At 36.2% G+C, this 26667-nt stretch overlaps 2 protein-coding genes across 6 annotated transcripts in view; both read left to right on the top strand.

Moving 5' to 3' along the window:
- The window catches only part of LOC139949303 (ubiquitin carboxyl-terminal hydrolase 40-like), a 40258-nt gene extending 37798 nt beyond the window's left edge, over positions 1–2460 (top strand). For both annotated transcript variants that reach the window (XM_071947719.1, XM_071947720.1), the window contains one exon: positions 62–2460. In XM_071947719.1, the coding sequence (XP_071803820.1) occupies positions 62–170 (109 nt within the window). In that variant the 3' untranslated portion in view covers positions 171–2460. The remainder of the gene's footprint in view (positions 1–61) is intronic.
- Positions 2461–2955: 495 nt separating this feature from the next.
- Positions 2956–26073, top strand: LOC139948581 (insulin-like growth factor 2 mRNA-binding protein 2). Of its 4 annotated transcripts, none has more exons than XM_071946748.1 (15): positions 2956–3303; positions 4476–4542; positions 9955–10061; positions 10209–10321; positions 10851–10945; positions 12168–12254; positions 13705–13753; positions 14365–14453; positions 15954–16073; positions 16887–17115; positions 18053–18094; positions 18550–18666; positions 19618–19821; positions 20469–20609; positions 20869–26073. In XM_071946748.1, exons 1-15 carry the CDS (start codon positions 3105–3107, stop codon positions 21007–21009), a joined length of 1800 nt encoding a protein of 599 aa, XP_071802849.1. In that variant the 5' UTR covers positions 2956–3104; the 3' UTR covers positions 21010–26073. The 4 variants fall into 4 exon arrangements, with proteins under 4 accessions (XP_071802849.1, XP_071802851.1, XP_071802852.1 ...); XM_071946750.1 differs by having other exon boundaries at positions 18556–18666; XM_071946751.1 differs by having other exon boundaries at positions 13705–13747.
- The last annotated feature ends 594 nt before the right edge of the window (positions 26074–26667 follow it).

Here is a 26667-nt window from a genome sequence, read left to right on the forward strand (position 1 = left end):
AAAATACATGGTTATTTATGATCATTAGGAAAAAGAACTGAATATTTGTATTTGATTGCAGGCGGCAAGAGCAAAAGGAGAACGATACATCCTCAGAAGCTGGAGTTCAGAAGCAGCATCAGAAGAAACCAGAAGTTGGGCTGACCATCCGTGTTGCTAACTTCAGATAGCCTCAGTGAATTGTATCAAACATGTGGTTCTTAAAAGGTGTATTTACTATTAACCTATAAATCAGTCGACATCTCATTGGAGTGTTTTTGTGAGATTCACTTATGTTTTATTATGATAGAAAATTATTTATGGAAAAAAAGAATATTGAGTGAAGTAATTGCTGAAGATGCTTGAAACAAACCTCTCCCTGTGCAAGCTTATGCCAAATTATAAATATTATCTTGTTAGTGTAGAAAGTTGTAAACGTTTATACACCTTTTATAATTTTCAAATCTGTTTTGTGATGAATGGCCATTAATAAATACCTTGGACGGTTTCAAGTCTCTGATTGGTCAAAACCCGGTCACGTGTGGGAGTGTTAACGGTGGTATAAAGACCGGCTTTGGAAAATAGCGAGTAAGTGGCCACTAAATCAGCATACATTGTCTAAACCTCGCGCGTTGCACTGTATCGCACGCTTATTTATATCCCTGTTAGTTTCATTGAAACTTCGCGCACTTACGCTTACGCGCGCTGAAAATGTATCAATTTTGAGTGCGCGCGTGTAACATGTGCGCGCATATGAACTAACGCCGAGCTCATGCGCGCGTTTTAATGCACAAGGAACAGCTATCGTCCAATCATTTGCCTCCTTTGACCCCAGTGTAGGCGCTGAACAGATCATTATTTAAAAGAGTCACTGGTCTCAAAGATCAGTAATGTGATTATAAACGCACGAAAGAGATGAGAACCATCAAAAGCTCAAATATGGCCCCTGAACATGTCTTGAAGTATCGCCGAGAGAAAAGTCACAAAATTTGGACAATTTTAGCCATTTAATTCGCTAAAAAAGGTATTTATTAATGGGAATAACAGTGTTCGTACCCAGTCTTCGCTGCGTGGTAATGACCTTGGTTGGTGGCTGGCGCTGTTAACGGACCGAGCCGGAGGCGAGGTCCGTAAACAGCGCCAGCCACCAACCCGATCATTACCACGCAGTGAAGACCGGGTAATCGCACTGTTATGCCTAATTAACATAAATTTAAAAAGAAATTGATTCTGAAACACTCACTAATGCTATAGGTATTCTTGCTAAACTTGTTCATTGCCAATAAACAATATTTTTTACTGATATCTTTCCTCTTTTCCTGATGAATATTATTAAAGCTTTACCAGTATCATGAATAAAAGGTTGTTTGTATTTAACTTGGGCTACAGCTGCCATGTTATATGTTTTAACAATGGACCAATAGTTAATTTAGATAACAATCCATTTTGATTTCATTGATTTACCTTATAATCAATTTACAATAATTGTCACTTCCAGGAAGATGATATCAATTCCAAATAATAAGCAATTACTGCCCAGAAAAAAAAGATACTAGGCAGTGGACACTATTGGTAATTACTCAAAATAATTATTGGCATAAAACCTTACTTGGTGACTTTGATTTTGAGACCTCAGATTTATAATTTGAGGTCTCAAAATCAACCATCTAAAAGCACACAACTTTGTATGACAAGGGTTTCTTTTTCTTTCATTATTATCTCGCAACTTGGTGACCAATTGAGTTCAAATTTTCACAGTTTTGTTATTTCATGCATATGTTGAGATACAGCAAGTGCAAGTGAGAAGACTGGTCTTTGAAAATTACCAATAGTGACCAGTGTCTTTAAGTACTTCTTTAATCACTCTTGCAAATACTGTACTGACAGAATTACGATGGGAGAATTGAATAAAGATCTCACATAACAAAAATCTCTTCTATTGCCTTAAATAAGAAATGTTTTAAAATAAAATCAAAACACTGTGTCAGTCCTGTTTTAACATAGACAACCTATTGACTGGATTGTGATGTTAGGATTATTTTAGGACCACATTATCTGTGACCCTTTTTTTCTTCACAATAAGCCCGAGTGTTTCTGGGAAACAGGATGTTAATTCTAATAAAACGCACCAAAACCCATAGAACCAAAACATGCAAACAAACAAATAAACACTCCCAAGAGTGTTTTGCTTTATTTCATATAATCATATTGTTGCAAAAGAGATGGGAATGAAAGTATATCTAATATTTGGTGCATCACAAAATGTATACAAGAATCAAAGGAAACGTTTTGATACATTTTGTAGTAATTTATAATACTAAGGCACACATCTTCAAGCATCCAGATGATGTTAATTATGTTCGTTATGTATTTCATAAATGTATTTTTCTAACTGTTGTGTATGATGGTGTACATTTCTAATATGCTGATTACAACCCTTCCTCAATGATTACAGTATAATAAAACACAATGTACTTATTATATTTCTACCGTGAACCACTTTTGTTGGTTGTTGTGTGCTTCCCAAACAATTAAGACTGAAAAGGTGATGCGGCACTGACTTTGAGGATAATAGAGTAAAATAAAGTAATTGTTCACCAACTGCAATGCCTTTGTAATCAAAATGCTTTACAGGATGAAAATAATAAAAGTCAGTTATTTCCACAGATGAGACAAATTTTAATGGTTGTTTTTTTCTTTTAAATCTGGCTATTCGGCACAAGTTTTAAACGTACAACCGACGATTAAAAGAAATACTCGGAAATTGTGTCAATCATTTGTTGGTTATTTAAATAAGCCCCAGTCCAATTTAGATTACTGTTCTTGATTGGTCAAAATTCAAAGTAGGCGGTACCTTTGCCATATGTTGGCCATTCAGGCAGCGAGCAATCCGATCTAACTGTCAATCATAGTCACGTGGTACTAGCACGTGGGTAGGGCGAGAAATTTGTGGTATTTTACGTGTGCTGACTGTACGTTGGGGTCTCTCTCTCGCTGGCACACTACCCAACACACGGTCGGCCGTACGATTTGGCTTCTTTAGCCAGACTTTCCTCCCCAAAACCGGAGACAATTTCACCCAAATTTTCACTAGTCTATTGATTTGACCCTCTACAACAACCACAATGAATAAAATCTACTGCGGAAACCTCAGCGAGGATGTAACTGAGGATGCCCTTCGCGATCTTTTCGAGGAAAATGGCATCCCAGTCTCCAGCATGGTGGTAAAGCGAAGCTCCAACCCCAACAGCAACGCGAGCCCCTTTGCTTTTGTAGACGTCGAGAACGAAGAAATGGCCACAAATGCCATCGAAAAACTCAACGGTTAGTACTCTTTAAATCAACCAGTTTCTATTGGATTACGCCTTTAATAACAATATAGTTTAATGATATAGTGTTTGGCAAATGGAAAGGGGAGAAATTGGGGACGATATTGTACACAAACTTGCCCGGGATTTTGTGTGTGCGGGCTGGGTAGATTCGCCATGTTGTATGACGTATTCAAAGCACATGTGTACGGACGCCATGCATGTGTGTACACAGCACAATTCATGCTGCAATGAACACATGCAAGCAACCTCATGTAACTTGGCAGCCATGAGATTGATGGGTACATAGTGTTGATAATAGATAAATTCCGTCAGTGATTAGAGTATGATGAATGTGGTTATTTCGATTGTGGAATAGGCTACGTTACAACACTTCACTTGACTTGTTCATTAATCATGGAATCATGTTGTTTGGTTGGTCGGTGTGGTGATGATAACGCATCAATGTCAATGACTGATAATTGATATTCCTTCTTTTTTTCTCAGATTTTGATTTGAAAACTTTCCACCATATCCAGCCACCATTTTGTGCAATTTGTTTTCAAATATAAAGAGTAAAAGATACTGTTTTATTTCACAACGAATGAAAAAGTGGCAGTATACAACAACGTTTCCTCATTTTTGTTTCTCCTTGGACAAACTGATTAAAACAACTTGAAAGTCTAATTTAAACCCTCCACTTAACCTGGTCAGCCTTTGTATTCAATAAAATTTCCTAATCTTTTTCTAGTTAAATCATAATGATTTTCATAATCCTGCTGAGCTGAGTGACTGATAGTGATGGTCGCAGACTGCAGGTCTATGAGACATCCCCAGTAATAAATGAATCATTGTTTAGACCCAGTAACTGGGTGGCGCAACACCAGGCATTTAGTTGTACTCAAGATTGTATGTTGTGTTCCAAATTGATTTTGGAAATAATTATAAGTTCACAATCAGAGAAACTATCCATCATAGGTCAAGTATCAGGTGAAACGTTTTTAGGTCATAAAGGAAAATAAACAACAATTTAAAAAAGTCATTAAAATAAAGTTTGTTATTCAATCCAAAACAAACATGACAATGTGTTTTCCCTTTATTGGTGTGTAGCAAGTAAAATGTGTAAACTTTTATTTTGAAAAGGTTATTTACAAATTTCTGAATACCCTTGTTTTTTACTGTATGTAGATTACAACTTGCTTGGTTCAGTGATGGTTGTTGAGCATTCAGTCCCAAAGAGAGGCAGGGGTGTCAGGTAGGTCACTCACTTCAAATTGTCATTTTTTATTTTTTTAATATTTTGCTTGAAGCTATTTGCCTTGATTTATTGATGTTTAATAACAGTTCTTTAAAATTTAAGACAATTGTCTATTAGAAAGGTCAATGCCAAGGTCATGGTTCAAAGATCAGATTAAAATTGCAATGTAAATTGCAATGGTCAAACAACAAGATTTGACTCTGAAGAAAAAGGACTTGCCCATAAGAAATTTGATGACTATTCAAATAAGAGCAAACTTTGTAAAAATACAGTTTGAAGAAAGGTGTTTTTAAAAAACTTTTCCACTAATACTGTAATTTAGTTAAGAGACAAAGCAGACCTGTATCGTAAAAGAGGTCAAAACCTGTGTGTGTTTGTTTGTTTGTTATTTTTTTAAACTAATGTTGGGGTGGGGGGAGGTCAGACATAAGAAAGACTTGTTTTGAGCCAGACTGTTTGCCTTCCTTGCAAGAAGTTGAGACCAGACACTGAGGAATGCAACCTCTTAACCCCTGCTCTGGTTGTTGTAATCCTACCTCTAGATTATATACCCACTCACTCTAGCCATAATTTGGGGTATGATTCAGGTAACCTAAACCTACAGTACTTGATAAAGGCACTTCTGTCATTGAAATGGCTCATTGGTAAAGTTGTCAGCAGTTTCAAACTTGCCTGTTTGATGATTTCGCTTTAGATTTCAATTGTGTTTATAAGTGGATTGATCACATTGGGTTTTGAACTTAAAGCAAAAACCAACCGAAGATTTCATATTTGTTAAATGGTTTATATGATGATAATAATATTAATGAACCATTTTTGTAGAGTGTATATCACAATCACAGAGAAGTCTCTATGCGCAATGAGATGTAAACAAAAAAATACAATACAATACGATAATCTTAATTAGATCCCAAAAAGGGTTATTCAAATGCTCGCATACAGTAAAAACATTGACACACTAAAAACATTTAAAATCAGACAATGGCTATATACAATTACCAGAAAAACCACTAAAAAGCAATAAGAAAAATAATGGAGACTGGGCGATAAATTTATAATTATCGCTAGTAAAATTGAGATAAGAAAAATACTGGAGACTGGGCTATAATTAATAATAAACGTTTAAAGCCATTGGACACTTTCGGTAAACAGTATTGTACAAGTCCCACACTTCTAAATCACAACTTATATATAAAATAACAATCATGTAGAAATTTAGGCTCAATCGGACATTGGAGTCGGGGGAAAATAACGGGAAAACCCACTCCTGTTTTCGCGCGTTTCGCCGTGTCATGACATGTGTTTATAACAAATCCGTAATTCTCGCTCACGAGAATTTATATTGTTTTACCGTTTTCTCAAAAAGTAAAGCATTTCATGGACCAATATTTCAAGAGAAGTCTTTCACCATTACCTTCTGTAAACCCTGTAAATTATTTGTAAATCTGTGAACTTTTTTTTCTTTCTTCTGTACCGAAAGGGTCCAATGGCTTTAAAATTGAGATTGTGGTATGTTATTGCACGAGGGATAAATGAGGATGGGTAGCGGTTATTATTATTATTATTGTTTTTTTTTTGTTTTGTTTTTTTTGTTTTTTGGGGGGGGGGGGGGGGCCATACCGAAAACATTGATACAAGAATGGTTTAATTATTCATCCTGCATCCTGTTTTTGTGCACCTGCCATACACTAAGTTCTTTTGCTGTATCCTAGACATGTACACAAACACTAAAACAACTTGTTTTTCCTACATATCAATTCATGAACTTGACTTGAAAAAATGCAGAGGTCTAGTATTTTCATCAATTTAAGAGTGTAGTTGAAGCTATACAGAGTCTGTGTTACCTTATGTTGTTCAGTGGACACGTTGTCTAGACAGGATGTTATTTTTGTCTGACAAACTTGTCCAATAAATAATTCTCATCTCAGACCCTATTAACAAGAGCAAGTAGTCCATCTCCCGAACCTGACTGAACAATGTTTCCAAGATCAGCCCTGATACTTCGGCTTTTAAGGGGCACGGCAGTTTTGCCTTGACTTTTTGTAAAAATTTAGGGCACCAAGGCAATTTTCAAAAATTTGGAAGGGCATCACGGCAATCGTAAAAAGTTGCGAAGGGCACGACGGCAGTTTGAAAAAAAAAAACTCTGAGTTACCTGTAAAAAATAGTTCTTCAAATTTTTCCATTTTCTAACTGTTACCCAATGAAAAAAGAAAGCATTCATCTAACTCAACAAAATAAAGAACAACTACTTACAATACACAATAAATAATTTTTGTTCATACGTAATCCTACTATTGGTCATGCACGTTGTGTAGTTTTTCGTAGAGACGCTAAAATCCCCACGTAACTGCTCCATTTTGACACGATGTTGACAGAATAAATGCATGCGGTGCGCGACGACTATGCTGTACATGATGGTTCATCACATGTACCAAGCATGGGGAAAACCACTATCCCAGCATGCACAGCACGTCGAGTCTTTGTCTCAAGGCGTTTAACGTTGGTTCGCGTAATTTTACCACTAGAGGGCGTTTAATCTCATGCTATCGTGTTCAGAAACGCCCTCTAGCGTTCGATGTTTCGAGTATTTTTTTGTCGCACGCAAAGAACAAAGACTAACGGGCCTCAAATCTGCTGTTGTGCCTTACGTGCGTGAAATTGGGGTCTATTTCGCTGCGTGAAATTTACACAGACATCGGGACTTTTTGGCTTATTTTCGAACTTTGACAACGTTGAATATAATTTTTTTTCGGGAGGAAGGGCACGGCGGCAATGATAAGAAAAGGGCACGGCAATCATTGCCTTGAAAAATTGGGTTTTTGAAGGGCATTGCGGCAAACGGTAGGGGCAACGACGGCAATTGCCGTCGTTGCCGTCGTGAAGTATCAGGGCTGCAAGATGATTGTTTGACTAAACTCTGTTTTGAGTTGTTCTTTACAAATTCAAGTGGAAGGGGGTGATAAACACAGCTTAAAATATAGGAACAGATATGAGTTTATCACAGAGCTCAGTCAGTTCTTACTCCTCGCCCCATATGGAATTGTTTTATCAAGCACTTCCTCTTAGAAAATGTCTTGTTCTATGAAATTGCCTTTAAGCACAAACTTCATAAATTATTTATAAAAAATGCTGGGCTGCATTACTCGGCAAGTTATATTGATACCATCATTATGTTCAAACTGTGTTAGGTAAATGTAGATCTGTGGATGTGTTACAAAAGTGACCCAAACCCTTTAAGTTGTATTAATATTTAATTAAAAAAGTGCTTGTTTTGATTCCTTATACAAAGGTCTATTTTAGGCTTATCTAAACATGTTGATTCAATTGAATACTACACCTCCACATTTACCTCCACGCTGAGCTGAGGAAAAACATCAGTTGTCCTTGATGTGAATTTCAATATGTATTGAAATTATAATAAATCCAGTGTGTTGTTTGCCCAACATGCTGTGTAGTGTTTTGTGCTGTGTGGAGTGGGTTATATAACCTTGCGAGTAGCTATAGGGAAATTACAGTGAGACCCTGGTGAATATTAGTATTATGGTTCTTGCAGAAGCAGTGCATGCATACAACCATGGTGCACCCAGTGTGGTCAAAATCTAATTAGAAATTTGTGAAATACACTACACTGGAGATTATTATAAATACAGTTAAGCAAGTGCAGTAAGTGCTTCTTTGGTTTATAAAAAACAAAATGCAAGTTGATATTGCAGCGACTTTTTGCAAGATAAGGGGTTTGGGCGACTTTTAAATACTGTACAAGGCCTACCAATCAACCAGAGAACGTACAAACATTGCATATTGAATCAAACCCCCTTTTTTCCCCAATTTGTTTTAGTTTGAATTAATGTATTGTGTTATTAAAACTTGGGGATTGTTTCCTTCTTTGAAGTATTTACCAAAACAATTAAATTTGTAGCAGTGAAAGTTCAACACAACGTTAGTGCATCAATTCTTGTTTAACGCATACCTTATAAGAATACTTTTTTGAAATAAATGAAATGATGTGGTATACTTCGTTTGAGATGTCAGTCTGTCACTCTATTGTCAGAAAACATGGCATCATTTTATATCTTAGACATCAAGTTGTCAAGTGTTTTCAATGCCGGATGGAACTCGCACTAATTATGTTGTTTTCCTTTGTGTGTATGAGTTCATGAAATAATATGTAAGCCTGTGTACGGTTTCATGTGTCAGTCTTAAACCTCGTTATAATGAAGTCTTCATCCAATTATTTTTCTGCTAATGAGCCACTTGAATTCCTTAATCAAGTCTTCTCTCCTTCTGGCTAAAAATACATCAAAATTTAAAACTGAAAACTTGAGGCTTTGTGCATAAATTTCAAACAGAATTTTATGTCTGTTATTTATTTATCTTGTTTCAAATGATAATTGTTTTACTAAAAAAAAACAAATTATTTGCTCTTCTAACAAAGTGACAAGATTGATTTCAATCAGGCACTCTCAATCTAACCTTTAACCTGTGTGTGTTGCTGGGCAATTTATCCACTTTAAGAATTGACTGTTCTGATGGCTTTGGTGTTGCAATATTTTACAATATCTCAGAATAATCTCTGTGTTTTTGTACCTGTACATGTGTGATAATTATTGCCAGCAAATTCATAACAACGGTTGAATTATGAAGACAATTTTAAAATCAACCTATCAAGTGCTCTCTAGTTTTTATTTTTACTTGATTTTCCATGAACTTTGTACGGACGTCTTCATTACAAATTATCAATATGAAGCAGCCTACCATCTGTTCTCTATTCTGATTACAATGGTGTCTTTTATTAACAGTCGCAGGTCTGGCCAAGGCCAGCTCCAAGCTCACATTCTCAGTTGTGAGGTTGGCGTTCCCACTGCGAAGATTAATTATTAGTGCCGCTATCTTGTACTGTGTTGCTTGGTGATGGTATGAGACGAAGTGCTAAGACAAACTTATTGTTTGTGGAGATTAGCTCAAAAGGAAGAATGCCTACATTTCTTTGATCTACGAAGTTAACAATCTTCACCAATGATTCATGTACATTGAAAGAATTTCCAAAAGGATAATATTTTATGAGAACAAATTTGTTATACTCTTGGATGAGCATGCAGAACGGATACTTCAACGGAGGGGACGAAGGCAATTGCCTCCACGCCCCCTGGTCATTACCTTGGTGCCATAGAAATTAAAAATTTTCCTTATAATTTCCTCGTAGGAGGCCTTATGAAAATGCCTTGGTGCCCTTGCCCTTTGAAAAAATGGAGCATAAAGGCCTGCACATGTATTTAGCAGCATCGGCATCAGCATCTTCGGCTGTGTGTTATATGCAAGCAATCCTCAGATGATAATTGACACTTAAATGTAATTGCCGCTTTGTAAAGTAAGACATATTTAATTTCGTATTGACTTGCGTTTCAGAAGCCGCTCTACCAATATCCAGGTGCATAACATTCCACTGGAAACACCACTCCAAGAAGTCCAGGATCTGCTCAAGACGTTCGGCAACGTTAACTCCTGTGAGAAAGGTATCCAAGAAACTCTTAGTCCTTGTACTTGATACAATTTTCCTACTTTTTTCCCACAAGGAACAAATATCGTGCCTGTTTATTGTATGAAGTAAGCCTTTGGTTGTGTATGTATGTAATTTGTTTGTTTGTATGATATTCTTGTAGGTAGAGAGGGTGCCAATGGCTATGCTGTCAATGCAACCTATGCAGCTGTAGAGCAAGCTCAGCAAGCTATCAAGCAACTTAACAACTATGAATTCCATAATTCAGAGCTCAAGGTAATCAACACTAATCATTTACACAGTTTTCTTAACTTACCATGGCATGTTAAACCTGTTCAGTAACTAGCCAGCAGGACTAGTCAGCTTTTGTACTTGTCTCTCAGCTTTTGTACTTGTCTCTCAGCTTTTGTACTTGTCTCTCAGCTTTTGTACTTGTCCATGCTTGATGTTAAGTAGAGACACTTTTCAAAACTGAGCTAGCCAGTCGGACCACTTAGAGAAAATGTTGACTGGTTCTCAAGTGTTTTAGGTGACCTTTGTCCAGCGGACAATTGTGAAGGGAGGACTCTGCATATTTGGATTCAATGTTATAATAATTTTGTTTCAATAATATGCAACTTTCTAATACATATCCCAAACTTAATTGCTGAAATGAAGCATAGATTCAAGAATAACAATTTAAATAATTATTACAAAACCATGGGTAGTTCTATACAACGTTTTTGATTGAATCCACTGGAAACTGTTCAAAGTATTTCCAACCTTGAAGCTGTTTTAAAAAATTGCTTAAAAAATGTTTCTTCAGGTGAACTACAAAAATTCAGGGAATCGCCAAAACAACCGCTTCAACAACCGTGGTGGAAACCGTAACCAAGGAAGCTCCAATGTATTCCCAGTCAGGTAAAATGAAACAACTATTTTAAATTGTAATCCTCTTTTAATGATGTATGGAAAACAGTGTTTTGGCAATTGTTTTTCTCTTCAATATGTTGATGTTCTGAACAAAAAAAAGAAGTTAATGCCCCTGTATTAACCATGCACAGTTTATGTGATAAAAATGAATAAGTAAATGTAAAAGTAACGCCCACCAATGAATTTCCACCCACACAATTTCCACAGACAAACATCATAGACTACAATGTATGATGGTTTATCTAAGATTGGTTTTGACATTTGTATGAGTAGGCGTCATTCATGATCTTAACAATGTCTACTGTGTTTGCTTAGAGTTGTCGCACCGAGAATTAACAAGTACCATTAAAGATATACACAACTAACTTGATGAGGCATTATAAGTAATGAAAGAAGCGTAGTAGTTTTTCATAGGAGGCTTTGATTTTCAGACAAAAATCATTATTCTCCCTCCCACTTTACTCTGTGGTGGGACTTTCACATCCTTTTTACCTCTTAGTTGTTTAAAGGTTATATGTATTTGCAATTTGGCAGCTCGGATGTAATCTACAAGGAATGATTTATCTAGACAATTATAAATGTAGGAAGGACTAAAGGAGGCTGCAGTTCATTAAATTTGTATTGCCTATAACCCATGATGTTTGCTGTTGAGTTTACTTGGACTGAAGCATTCGCAGGTCTGGCCAAGGCCAGCTCCAAGCTCACATTCTCAGTTGTGAGGTTGGCGTTCCCACTGCGAATATTAATTCTTCAGTGCCGCTATCTTGTACCATGTTGCTTAGTGATGGTATGAGACGAAGTAGTGAGACAAATGAATGTAGGAAGCAGTTTTTTCATTGGACTTATCAGCTGCTATTGCAATGCAAGAGTGTAAAACATTTAATTATATTAAATAAAATAAATAATTTGCTATAAAGGACTCTGTTATGATTGTACCATTTGTAAAGCTGATGATAAACATGTCTCAATGGTTAATCTAGCTAAGCACAACACAATTATGCTTACCAACTTAAATACCATTTCACTAGTACCAATTGTGGCCGATATCCTGCTTATTTTCTTTTTGCTTAGTATTTTTGCTTCAGTAGCTGGAAGTAATATTGAGCCCAGATTGCAAGAGTATGTCAAGATGTTAAATTCTTTCAAATCTATTTAATTTTATAAGTAAGCGTTCTTCAGAAATTGTATCCTTTGTATGTTCCTTTTGTAGGATGCTTGTTCCAAGTGATGTTGTTGGTGCCATCATTGGAAAAGGTGGCAAGACCATCAAGCAGATTACTGGAGAAACTAAAGCAAGGTAAGAACACAACAGTCTTTGTTGCTTATTGTGACTTGGAAAGTAAATAATATCGTAATTAGTTACTGACATTGTTTCTTGGGTGGTTAACAATTAACAACAAAATGAGAGGAGGAAAAAACACAAAAATTTGTAAATTACTTTGAGTTTGAGTAGCTTCAACTATTATTTGATGATTATTTTCTTTGTGATGTTCATTCCTATTGATTTTTTAAATAATTTTATTAACCAAGTAATAAAGAAGCAACGCAGGTCTGGCCAAGGCCAGCTCCAAGCTCACATTCTCAGTTGTAAGGTTGGCGTTCCCACTGCGAATATTATTTCTTCATTGCCGCTATCTTGTACCATGTTGCTTAGTAATGGTTTGAGACGAAGTACTGAGACATATAATAATAATAATAATATGTATATGCGATTTATGTAACGCCTAATATAAAGTTGTCTCTAAGCACTTTACAAAATAACTGCTTTGATGAGGTTCTTTGGAGCTTGTGCTGTAAGCAGAAAATGGTTTCCATACACTTACAATGCTATATTGAAACAGTGCAATATAAACGGGCCATGATTTCTAGAGATTTGTATCATGTGCTGTTTGTCACTCCGGATCACACTGTTTTGAGTCATCTATGATTAACAAAACCTTTAAGACGGAACAACTGAAGTTTCCTGTGAGGGGTTCTGTCATCAAAGATATATATAAGTAGCTTTTGTTAAAAAGGCGTGATATTCTTCCTTTTTTTGTCTGGTTCGTTTGTTTTTTTCCTCTTGGCAAAAATCATGACTAAATAGTCTATAAAATCGACACCATATGTACATGTAGGTTAGCTTCTAGGTTTGCCTGTATGCTCAATAAAATGTTTCTAAATTTTCCCTAGAACCAATCATCATGCCAGTTAAATCTTACTAATTCTTTTACTAGAGTTCTATACAATAGTCAAATAATAAACACTCATTAGCTAGCACAAATGTTTTACAAAGATCTTGCAGCAAAACTGTTGTGAGCTTTGAGATTAACACCAAGAACAAACATGTTTCTTTTTCTTTGTACCAGCTGTGACCCATAGTAGACCAGCGGTTACTACTGAATGGGCCACCTAGTTGAAATAAGAAACAAATAAATAAATGTTAGAATTAGTGAATTGTGAACTTTGCTAACATAAAGCCAAGTCCCTTTGAGTCGAGTAACACCTTATGAGCAGATCCCTTGTTTGTCATAAATTACCCACTGTCCCTTTCCCCTTCCTTAAATCATTATACACTTGGTATATCCAAGGATGTAGCCCCTTCCTTCTTGTGTCATTGTCTATAAATAGAACAGAGTAATTTCTTCTTCTTGGTATAGAATATTCATTGCTCAGGTCTGATCAAAATCATTTTAAAATTACCTTTTAAAACTGTCATCCCACTAATTGTAGTAAACAAACAATTTTGTGTAATTGTTTTTATACAGAATTGACATCCATCGCCGTGAAAACCCTGGGTCAGGAGAGAAGGTAAAAGTGAGAAAACAGTTCCAGGGTATACATTATTAAAACACTTCCCTCTCTGTGTGGTCTGTCCTTACATTCAGGTACATCATCTAGAAATGCATTACATCAAACTTCTCTACTGTTGGTTTGGCAACTTATGTCATATAACAGTTATTTGCAACAAGTTTAGAGGTGTTCGAACCAGGTTGAGTCGTCCATTGCTTACAATGAGACTGGAGGCCCCTGCAACCTGCAATTAATTTGAAAACCAAATGTTTTCAAATTTATACATGATAATGGAAGCTGAAGCTTTATTTACTTTTTTCTTATTGCTGGATATTCTTTCCTGTAACCCATGATGTTTGCTGTGTAGTTTACATGGACAGAAGCATTCGCAGGTCTGGCCAAGGCCAGCTCCAAGCTCACATTCTCAGTTGTGAGGTTGGCGTTCCCACTGCGAATATTAATTCTTCAGTGCCGCTATCTTGTACCATGTTGCTTAGTGATGGTATGAGACGAAGTAGTGAGACAAATAGATGTAGGAAGCAGTTTTGTTCAATAAACTTTTCAGTTTGTTATGTGTTTTTTTTTTTAAAGCTTTTGTTTTAACATGTTTCTTATCTTGTCATTGTAACCAAAAGGCTGTGACCACATTTGGAAACCCAGAGGATTGCACTTCAGCCTGCAAGAAGGTCATGGAGATCATGAACCAAGAGTGCTCCCAGAAGGGGTAAGGTTAAATCATCAAAATAAATGGCAGGCTTTTAGACGGTCCTTTTTCACTGTTCTTGGCAGTAGTGCGCATGCTCAGACCTACACACGCAGTACTGAGCATGTGCATGCATGCTCAGAGCTGCAAAAAGGACCATTATGTCTGCTGCCGCCAGCATCTAAAAGTCTCCCATCGATGAATTGATGGGATGGGTAGGATTCCTAGCTTTATAGCAGTATAGGTTGTATAACTTCAGACTGGCTCCCCTCTCCCCTTAAACGAAGAGACTGACAAAATAGCGAGAATGTCACTAAGTCCGAGCATCGACATGTAAATTGGGAGATCACAGGCTCACATTGGTCTCTAGTCAGATTTCCACAAAATAACATGGATCGATATCAAGGACTTTTATGTTTAGTGTTAGCACTGTTGAAGTGTTGTCATCAAGGGGGTAATAAAGGTTTGTCAAATAAACAAGTAAGGCGGGTACAATAAATTAGTTATTGTTGCCTATTTAACCCATGATGTTTGGTGTTGAGTTTACATGGACAGAAGTATTCGCAGGTCTGGCTAAGGCCAGCTCCAAGCTCACATTCTCAGTTGTGAGGTTGGCGTTCCCACTGCGAATATTAATTCTTCAATGCTGCTATCTTGTACCATGTTGCTTAGTGATGGTTTGAGACGAAGTAGTGAGACAAATAGATGTAAGAAGCAGTTTTTTTTATTTAAGTTTAAAGGGTCTATGTACTTTTGTAGGACAAAAAACACAATGTCCACAGATTTACATTAAACTTACACAGTATAAAGATAATGATAGTAGAAAGTTTCCCTGAAAATATTACTTGCTGAGGTGCTGTAGTTATTGAGAAATGAGTAAAACAATGTCATGAAAAAAAATTTGGCTCAGTGATCACGAGACAAAAATGATTTTAGCATGTAAAAACGTATTTTCATTACATTGTTTTACTCATTTCTCAAAAACTACAGCACCTCGGCAACTAATATTTTAAGGTACGCTCTACTATCATTATCTTCAAACGGTGTACGTTTGATGCAAATCTGTGGGCATTGTGTTCTGTGTTACAAAAAGTACCCAAATCCTTTAAAACAAAAAATCAAGCTCAATTAGAAACATTTTTCATGTTCTTGTTTGGACAAGCTTTGCCTTAAAATTTATCTAAAGGTGAAGATGGCCGAGTTAAACTTATATATGTCAACCCAATTAAGACAACTAACAGAAAAGTAATTAAATGCGTTATAAACAACGCATTATTGATATAGAAAGGTTTGCGGTAACACCATGTAATGACTATTTCTAATGAGTTGGGGTGGTTCTGAAAAGAACCGTTGGTTTCAACTCTAAACCTTTCTATATAGTATTTCCACCATGCAAAGTTTCAAATCCTACTAATGCATTATTGTTTTATGTAAAAAGCTTGTTATTTATAAAGCAAAATGTAAATGATATTGTATTATATTTTTGTTGAGCAACATGACCTTTGATCTGTTTCTGTTTAGAACCCAACCACCACTCAAGCTTTTGGCTCATAATGCCCTCGTTGGTCGTCTGATCGGCAAGGGTGGTAGCTCCCTCAAGCACATTATGCAGGAATCACAAACAACCATCACCATTTCTCCGTAAGTTAGCAACATTTCAAACAGATATGATGTAGACACATTGTCTCATTTTTTGGGTGAGGTTTGTGGTAACGCTATGTGAACATCTCATTATGCCTTCACTTTAACAGTTAATAAAGTTTTTGTTTCCTAAAACCTACAGTGCTTGCTGTTGAGTTTACATGGACAGAAGTATTCGCAGGTCTGGCTAAGGCCAGCTCCAAGCTCACATTCTCAGTTGTGAGGTTGGCGTTCCCACTGCGAAGATTAATTTTTCAGTGCCGCTATCTTACACCATGTTGCTTAGTGATGGGTTGAGACGAAGTAGTGAGACAAATGAATGTAGGAAACAGCTTTTTTTTCTCTATTAAACTTATCAGATACTATTGCAACAATAAAAGAGTGTAAAACATTGAATTGTATAAAATATAAAAAACTTAATAATTTGCTATAAATGTCCTCTGTTGTGATTATACCATTGGTAAAGCTTAGTGAGCAACATGTTTCCTGTTTAGGGGTGAGGTTTGCAGAAACGTTATGTGAACATCTCTTTTGAGTAGCTTTGATTCTCAAAAGAACGGGTGGTAGATAACTCAATGCTTTGATCAGTATTCTCTGATCGTCTTCAGAAGAAAGAGCTTACTGATCAAAACATTGAGCTGTCGACCACCGGTTCTTTTTAGAACCATAGAGGTTTCAACAATGAGTTACTGCAATTCTCGCCTTATTGTACTTGCACCATGCAAAGTTTCAAATCCTACTTCATAAATTTTAATTACTCAACCTTAAAGCTCATGTTTGAATCTCGTGTTAAACCTCCTTTTCCTACTGCAGTCTGCATGAGTTGACTATTTGCAACCCAGAGCGTACCATCACTATTAAGGGAACTGTTGACCAGGTGTCTAAGGCCGAGTCTCTCATTACAGCTAAGCTGCGTACTGCATATGAGCAACACATGCAAGGAATGCAGAACCAACATCATAACATGTTCCCTGGTATTAACCACATGTCCATGTTTTCTGGATCTGGTGAACCTAACCATGGATATCAGAACCAAGGAATGGTACGAACCTTGTATATCTTAACTTCTATGTACAATTTCTAATTAATAGATGTTAAATTTGCATTGGGCATTAAGAATATAATCGTTGGTTTTACCTTAACACCGATGTGTGTGTGTAAGATCTGTCTACTCGGTACTGTCAAGTTCTGTGAACAAATATCCCAAGCGTATTACTCGGCTGGGATTCAAACCCACAACCTTTGGTATTCTAGAGCAGAGGTCTTACCAACTAGACTGCCCGGTAGCTAGAGGCAGTTGGAAACATTTTGGTACCTTTATAGGTAATTAGTTTTTTTGCCTATAACCCATGATGTTTGCTGTTGAGTTTACTTGGACTGAAGCATTCGCAGGTCTGGCCAAGGCCAGCTCCAAGCTCATATTCCCAGTTGTGAGGTTGGCGTTCCCACTGCGAAGATTAATTCTTCAGTGCCGCTATCTTGTACCATGTTGCTTAGTGATGGTTTGAGACGAAGTAGTGAGACAAATAAATGTAGGCAGCAGTTTTTTTTTCATTTAACTTATCAGTGGGAAAAAAATCACAGGCATATTGGTTTCCACATGACCAAATTCAACTGTTATTTGCAAAAACTTATTTTTTGGGTGTGCTCGTTGAGAGAATTTTCTATTTGGTAAAGCATCGCTGTATGCCATAATTGCCAAGCTAAAAGCATTTTATAATCGTATTTAAAAAAAATTGGGATTGAAAAAATACGAGAACTGTTTGTGCAAAGTGTAACCAATTGTTGCCACTTCAATTGACCAGGCTGTCTTACCTCTAAGGACACCTTTAAACCATGGGAAAGTTGGTTAAAATATAAATGAATCGGGGGAGGGGGGGGGGGAATAGTTATGTGGCTGGGTATAAATAGAGGTTCTGTCTTGTGTTTGTTGAACTCAGCAGGGTGTTTTACCTGGTCTTTATTATTCCAACCCACAGGGCGGTTATGGTGATCCTCGTCAGCAGCAGTATCCCATGAATGTAAGCATACAATCTAGATTAATATTTTATTAAACCAATTTGCAGCTGGACGCTGAAATAAATGGTTATTACAAGAGAATTAAAATACATTAGAAGATAAAACAAGAAAAATTAAACAGGAAAAGTAAAACAAGGTTGTTAAAAAATTCTAGTCAACATTACTCTTATGTTTTCAATGTGTCCTTGTTTTGTATTTTAGCCTTTACTGTGCCATACTCAATAGAGTCTCAACAGCACAGACTGCTATTGAAGCAGACCTAATGTTTGCAGAATAAGATGCAAACCAATCATACTTCACTTACCACTAGTCTAACATTGAAAGTTTGCTTGGCTGACAGTTCTAAGAACCCTTGAAGCTTTGTGTCAAGTGCTCTTTGTATCGAGTTTAAATATTTATATTCAAATATTGAAAATTGTAAAAATTATTTGTAACTTCTGTGCTTTTATTATTATTGGACCAGCAAAATGAGACGGCATACTTGTACGTACCTAAGGATGCAGTAGGTGCTATTATTGGTGTCAAAGGAGACATTATTCGCAACATGTCTCGCCGTGCTAATGCCTCAATCAGGGTGAGTGGAAAAACAATTTGGTTGGCCTCAAGTTCACTTCCTCATCCTCATGGCTCTTCTTCACCCACTCCTGCTTTATAATAGATTTATGTTTACTAAGTTTTTAAGACCCAAAACATATTTAAGCTGTTGAGTATTCAATCATGTAATTTTTACATTTTGAGTATTTGTTTTCAAGCTAAGACTGTTAATACATAAATACATACACTGGGTTTTTATGTAGCGCCATTTCATTTAGACCAGTCATACCATGTGTACATGTACACCAGCCATTCTCTCAATAAACTTTTCTCCAAGGGCCAATATCATATTTCTAACACTTTGTGAACATATATTTTGAGTACTGTTGGTTTTGGGAACAACTTGTGGATGACGACTCAATGCTTTAATCAGTTTAATGTCACATTCTCATGTAAATATTCTCATGTACTGTGCTTTCTGTGGACTGATCACTTCTCATATTGTACTATTTTCCAAAATCAATATGGAATAAACGCCATATTGAACTGTCTTCAGTAGAATGAACATACTGATCATCACACTTCAACCTTAAAGGTTAATTAGTTTTTGTTTCCTATAACCTACAGTGCTTGCTGTTGAGTTTACATGGACAGAAGCATTCGCAGGTCTGGCTAAGGCCAGCTCCAAGCTCACATTCTCAGTTGTGAGGTTGGCGTTCCCACTGCAAACATTATTTCTTCAGTGCCGCTATCTTGTACCATGTTGCTTAGTGATGGTTTGAGACGAAGTAGTGAGACAAAGTAATGTAGGAATCAGTTTTTTATTGAACTTATCAGCTGCTATGTCGATAAAAGAGTGTGAAACATTCAAATTTATTAAGTAAATGATTCATTTGCTATAAATGTCCTCTGTTGTAATAGTGTTATTAGAACAGTATTCATTGATTTGCTTACTAAGCTCTGTTAACTTAGCCTTCTGTTTATAATGTAGATTGCCCCAGCAGATGATGAGGTATCATCTGAGCGTAAAGTGACCATCATTGGAAGCCCAGAGGCCCAATGGGCAGCCCAGTTTGCCCTCTTTGACAAGGTTCGTGGAGAGGGTCTCTTTGAGACTAAGGAGGAACTTCTTCACTGTGAGATTGGTGTACCATCTAAGATGGTGGGTCGTATTATTGGCAAGAAAGGTGCTAAGGTGAGTTCTTATTTCTACATGAAGTAGATACAAAAACAATAACTTGTTGTCAACCAATTATCTATACGCCTCTCTTAACATTTATGCATGAGGTACGTCACAATTTTAACTCAAAACGAGGCAATGGGCGCAGCCACTGCAAGTGATGGGGAACGTGCGCCCATGACCTCATTTTGGTTAGGAATTATGACGTCTTGCATAAGTATTAAGAGAGGCGTATTAAGTGATTCACTGAAGATAAGGACTGATTCAGAAGAACTTCATCATAAATTCATCATTTTTTCTTTTTGACATAATTTTTTCTATTTGTAGTTCAAAAATACTGGGGACAGTTAATCCAATCTAATTTGCTAAGAGGAAATCACATGACCTTTAAAACTGGCGATATAGACATGAGCCATGTTAAAAAAATGACCTGTCCTTAATGAGCTTTTAATGCAAGGAATTTATAAACGGGAATGAACGAGTGGTGACTCCGTTTAAACATTCGTGTAAGACTTTACAGGGTCAAGGCACTCGTCCTTTATCGCTAAGCCTTGATGTGGCCCGGTTTAGATGGGCGTTTTAGACATTATCATCACTGTTTTGTTCCATATTTAATTGCTTTATAACAGTTGCAATTGCTGAACATGTTGTTTATTCTAAAGGTGCGTGACCTCCAGAGGATGACCCTAGCTCGTATTGAAGTTCCTCGTGCCAACAAAGAAGATGAAGAAGGAGACCAGTCACCAGAAGAATCTGATAAGGAAGTTATGGTCAAGATCTATGGTCATTTCTATGCTTTACAGGTAAATTTCTCTCATGCTCTTTAATTAGTTTCTGTTTCAAAACAATTCTAGAATGTTCTGCTTTAAATTTAGATTAATTATGGTAGGAGGCAGACCAAGTAGGTGTTGGATGGACAGCATCAGAGCATTTATAAGCGTTACATGGATGCAACAAGCACAAGAAAGATCCAGCTGGAATGGTGATGAAAAGGCCTTCCTTCTGCAGTGGAGTGATAGATTTCTGGTATAATGGTGGCCTTTTTCCTCTTTTATTTGACAGGCGGCTGAGCGTCGTATTCGCAAGATGATCTATGACTTCAACCAGCGTGCCTACCAGAACCAACAGTATGGCTATGGGTTCCAACGCCGTGGCCCTGGTGGTGGTAACCGCATGAATGGTCCCGGTAACAACCAACAGTAAGACTTCCCCCCAATACCCCTTAACCCTTCCCCCCTAACCCTTCCCTCATCAGGTCCCTACAATAATTAAGAAAGCACTGCCAGTAGAAAAGATGAAAAGCTTGAATCAAAATGAGAACCATTGTTTGAGTAGAATTCCCTTTGGGATTCAGCTCCCTGTTACGGCTCTCTATAAACCTTGGCTTGTAATTATCAGGGATTGGAATCATGTGAACTAGCAATCTACCATCCTAACCATTTTAGAAATTCAAGCTTTTCATCTCAAATGAAAAAGACCAACAAAATAGAATCGGGTAAAATACTTATTTTGGACAAGAATTAGCTGTGATAAATGAGAAAACATCAATTGTACAACCCTAAAAATTGTTGATTTATGACTTGGTGCGTACAAATTGATTCTAAAATTTATACACCTGATGAAAGAGATGAATTTGAGAAAGAATACCACCGACAAAGAAATTTGTACTTTTTTGCGACATTGTCAGACGTGGCTCTACTTGAAGAAAAGAAGAAGATAAAAATGATTATACTTGTGGAGTCAGCGAGTTGAAATTTTAAAAAGTTGCGAAGGATTAAGACCACCTTTCAATTACAGCAAGAGATGCTATGAAGTTGAATTTTAGCATCCAAAAGTTGAACTGGTTCTTCTGCTTGTTTTTATTCCCCTCCGATATTCTTGGCTTTACTTCCTTCATGACCCACCTCCACACATAATGGTATGAGCTGTTTCATGTATAGGTGACTTATCAGAACCTTGTAGTGGACTTCTCAGTGGGGGTGGTTAGGTCAACCGGAAGAGGGGTGGAAAGTCAAGGAGTCAACTTGCACATTGGTGCAGGTTTTTAATTTTACGTTATTTTATTTAACATTTTTTTAATTGAGAGGGAATGATGGCTAATTTTGGCTGAAGTTATAATGAAAAGTTGAACAACTATAAAAAATAAAATAAGAGGCATTAAAGATTATGGCATTCCGGCACAAAAAGTTATGGGAGAATAATAAATGGAAAAAAAAAAAAAAAAAAAGTAAAAGGAAAAAGAAAACAAGAAAAAAACAGTAAAATATAAAAAATGTAAAAAAAATATAAATATATATATAAAATATATATTATAAAGAGAAATTTAGTTTAAACAAAATATGGGCCATTATTTTGTGGTGAGAATTGTATATTATGGCCATATTTGTTACTTTATTTTTTACTTTTTGATAAAAAAAAAGAATTTAAAAAGAAAAAAAAAAATGAAGATTCCATCCAGTGCTACCTCCTTGTCCATTGTCTACATCCGATAAATTTCCACTAATACATGGAAACTAAAATTCAAATGAAGACATCATTTTGGGCACAGAAAACAGCAGATATTATTGTTGGTGCATTCTGACATCACTGTGACATCACTGTGACATTCAAAAACAGCTGCGGCTGCATTGGAGTTATCTACATTTTTGCTAACAAACTTAACGGACCTGTCAAAAATGAAAAACACTTGTTAAAGCCAAATATTATGTGCATTTCCACCAATGATATTGGATACAATAAAGTGGGGAAATGTTAGTACATGACTACAAATTCTGCGATGATTGGCCTTAATCTAACACATGGTCCCCTGAGTTGCTTCATGACTCCACAAATGTTCCTTTAATAGCTACCTAACATTAGCCTTGACATGTGTGTTTTTTAATCAATCAAATGGGTTAGTCTTAACCTGGTTGTCAAGTGTTTTCAAATTGGCACTTGATCATGGACCAAGGCAGTTTCCCAAAGTGAGCTCAAGCTTCTGAAGGAAGAGGAAAAACCCCCCAAAACATGTTTAGAATAAGGCCTATCATCACTTCTCCATGCAACATATCATATATATATATATGTAGACAATGATAATATTAAATGTTTAAAACCCAACTCATAAAACAAGTATTATTTATGTTAATAAGTATGGAACTTAACTCCCATTTGTTACCAAATGGGTGGACTACAATCAGAACTCAGTTTTATAGAGCTGCTTGCCAGTCCTGGGTTCAAGAGACTCTTAACCTGGAAACTACAAGCAGCTCAATGAAAGTGATGTCAGAAAACAAAATGACTTTAGTAGTCCCTTTATTTCAGTGCCGTTTAGTGTTAAAATCAGGTCAATAGAAAAAACCTGCCTCTTGTCTATTGCATCATATTTTAGAACAACAATTTGAAATAATCTACCACGGAAAATTGGTTGGATGTTTGCATTTTCCAAAACATTGAAAACTTAGTATGGTTTATGTATAACAGCTTATTGTAATTGATAGCAATACAGAACAAGTTTCTCCGGAAATCAGAAACACACATTTTGCTATAAAAAGAAACAACTTGTGGTTTCAGAATGCAAATGTGCCACTTTGCAAACACAGGAGTAAAGATTAAAACAAGAAGATGTTGGTGAATTCAAACCATGGTTGGACAAACTTTAATCAAGTGTTTAATGTTGGATTTACATATTTCAAATTGTTGTTCCGAGTGTTCAGAAAAACCAATCTCTAACTGGGAGGTCTTCATGAGTATGAAGTCTTGTATGGAAAACTCTGTCACTGGAGTTTATTGGAAAAACCAGCCAGATATTTGCCGAGTTAGAAGAGGGGTAACTTTTCATAGATAACAAATCCAAGAATGTGACATCATGGATGTCTCACTGGCATGTAATGCAGTGAAAATCCATAATGTTACATTTTGTGGAAACGAAAGATTTGGGAGATGGGATAGGATGAACAAAAACTTGTTCATGAATCATTTATTTTGGATGCACTTTTTGAAAGTATCAGAAGAAACAAACAAGAGGTTACAAGAAAAACAAGCAGAGTGGACTTGAAGACAATTCTTAATTGTCATTTTTCCTTCTTTTTTGTAAAAAAGATGGCCACTCTGTTCAAGAGTGTAAGCTGTGTTCTCGACACCTATGTGGCGATGAATCTGCAATTAATAACACTGCAAATTTTTTTTTTTTTTGAGAAAAGGTGCCAGATTTATCCATATATCTTTACAAAGAAGAGGATTTCTTATGGTAGTCTGGCTCACAAGCCTACAATGACAACACAAAGTCAAGTACCTGCCTCTTACTTCCGAGTTGGGTTTAAACAACAGTAGTTATAATCCAAGTGGAGAATTGTCTGTATAGAGATTCCTTCACTCTTTATATTTAGAAAAAAAGGCAAGAGTGTACGGGAACGACTCCCTGTGCTATAAATAAACCAATAAGGGATTCCATGCCATGCTATTGTAATTTATTTGGGAAAAGTCTTCAAACAAAATGCTAAAAGTACTGTCATCTGTCAGCGACAGTCACACACTTTTATAATTTTGTTGCCAGTCTATTTCAGTTTTTCCATATTTTTTTTATGCAAACGGGCAGTATTTAAACATTTTTGCTTTAATACAGAACATGTACTCTTAAGTAGAGGAGGGAGCTGGTATTTAACCATTGTCTTATACGATGGTCAAACCCTCCCATATAGATGTAATATAAACTGGATTCAAAATATGACGTTTGTGTTGATCGTAATTCAGTATGGCTTCCATGCCTACTTTGTTCAAATAGTTGATATTTGTATCATTAATTATCTGGTTATTGAATAACATTGCACTTGTTTACAGAAGAAGAAACAGATTCTCTTTGTTCAAACTCACTCGATACTAACCAAACACCTTGTAGATTAGATTACATGTGTACTCTTTATGAAAAAAAGGAACAAAAAAAATTGTAGATTTTATTAGTCTTGGTAAAAAATAAAAAGTTTGATTCAAACTAAAACAAAAGTAATTTTAGCCGCTTCAGTGGCTTTCATGAACTTTCTTAAGATGTTGTTAGGTATTCTTGATTTCCTAGTTATTACATAATCCATTAATGTTCACAGTTAAAAAATCCAAGTATTAATTACGTATAAATTAATTTGTTTTAATGAACAATCAAATTGACGACTTTCAGAGGTTATGAAGTCTGTGCATTTATGACATTGTACATTGTGATTAATTACACCTGTTTTTAATTATCTTTAACAAGCTGTAGGACTATACCCTCATATAGCATGGCCTGGAATCTCTATACATGTAAATGTAATACATACAAAAACAATGTTTGTTCAATCTAGCATTATGTTGAAAACTTAAAAGCCTTAATATGGTGAACCAACTTTGGTTGGTGCTTGTCAGCTGATCAGTGATCATGATTTTATTGTTAATGGTGTTTGTTCACATTCTGTGCCAAACTTAAATGAAGCTGGACATAATTAGAAGAAAGAAAAAAATTGCTGATTTAAATAGAGCACACATCCAAACACTGCGAACAGAAATGATTCGCTTTGTGCTCTGCATGTTTTGCAAAAGTGTTATCTTCATGAAATTAGTATGTACCCCAATGTTAATGACCAGCCAAATGAAGCCTACACACTGAAAAGCTGAAACACCAGTTCCTTGATGATCAGGTACTACATGTTAATTTGTGACCAAATCTGTTGATATAAAGAGGTTACTCATTGAAAATTGTTGAGGACAAGTTGAATCTCAATCGGTAGAAAGGGTTCAACTTGTATCAGAAGTTTGTCTTAATAAATGGCTCTGGTCGCAGCAATATTCTCAAAACGGGTTTGGAAATGTATCTTGCCATTGCTGTGGACCAGATGCTTATTTCAAATGGTTATTATGTACAGTGTAATTGTGTTTTAATGGTAACAAAATACAAGTTTATCTTGGAATTGCCATTTTTCTTCTATGAGCAATGTGAGATGTCCGGGTAGTTCTTTTCTCACATTGGTCACAGGATGTAGTGCTGACATTGCTGCATTAACATTTACTGGTAAAGACTCATTAATGTATACAACATTTGCTAGATTGAACTTATTAGACTTATTGGGAGCAACTTCACAGATATAAAATAGGATTTAAACCAAGGTTTTTTTGTGTCTTGATGGTGATATTAAGTTGCTCCAGATAATGTTCTAGATTATAAGGAGTGGTGGCGAAACCAACCCTTGTATTAACTGCCCGTTTGCAAGTCTCATTTTCACATTATGTTAACTGGATTAAATCAAATTATTCATGTTGAAATGTTTGCCAATGAGTTATTATTTGTCGCTGTCTATTTGATGTAACTGTTTATTCCAATAATTAACTGGATCAGGAACTATTGCAACTTGAAGGAAGTGAAGTAGGTTTGTCATTTAGGTGTTTGTCTTTTACATTTGATTATTCACGCAGGCAAGTGCCTTGATGCCCCTTGAAACAGTCCAATAGAAGTTTCCAATTTCTTCATCGAGGTGCCCTTTACAATCGAGAAATCCCCTTCTTGCTCTTTCAAGAATGAAGCATGAAAACAATACTTAAAATCGGGATGTAAATGGCATGACGAGCGATTAAAAAAAACAATAATTGGAACAGACTTCAAAATGTGATGGTAAGTTCTTGAACTTGAGGAATGTCGGACAATTTCGTATTGCATAACAAATCTCCCAGAATTTGGCTTGGAATCTCTGGAATTCTTTATAGGATTGAAGGGGGGGGGGGGGTGTCTGTAAAAGAAATAGGTTGGAGAAACCCACTGCCTCACAGGCATGGGATCATCAGAATCAGCTTTCGAAAGTTTTCAAGAGAGGGCGCTTTTTCCGGTCACCGTTTGGTTGCAAACTTTTTACCATAACCCCG

The sequence above is a fragment of the Asterias amurensis genome, chromosome 16 (genome assembly GCF_032118995.1).
Source record: "Asterias amurensis chromosome 16, ASM3211899v1".
In the NCBI taxonomy this organism is placed as follows: Eukaryota; Metazoa; Echinodermata; class Asteroidea; order Forcipulatida; family Asteriidae; genus Asterias; species Asterias amurensis.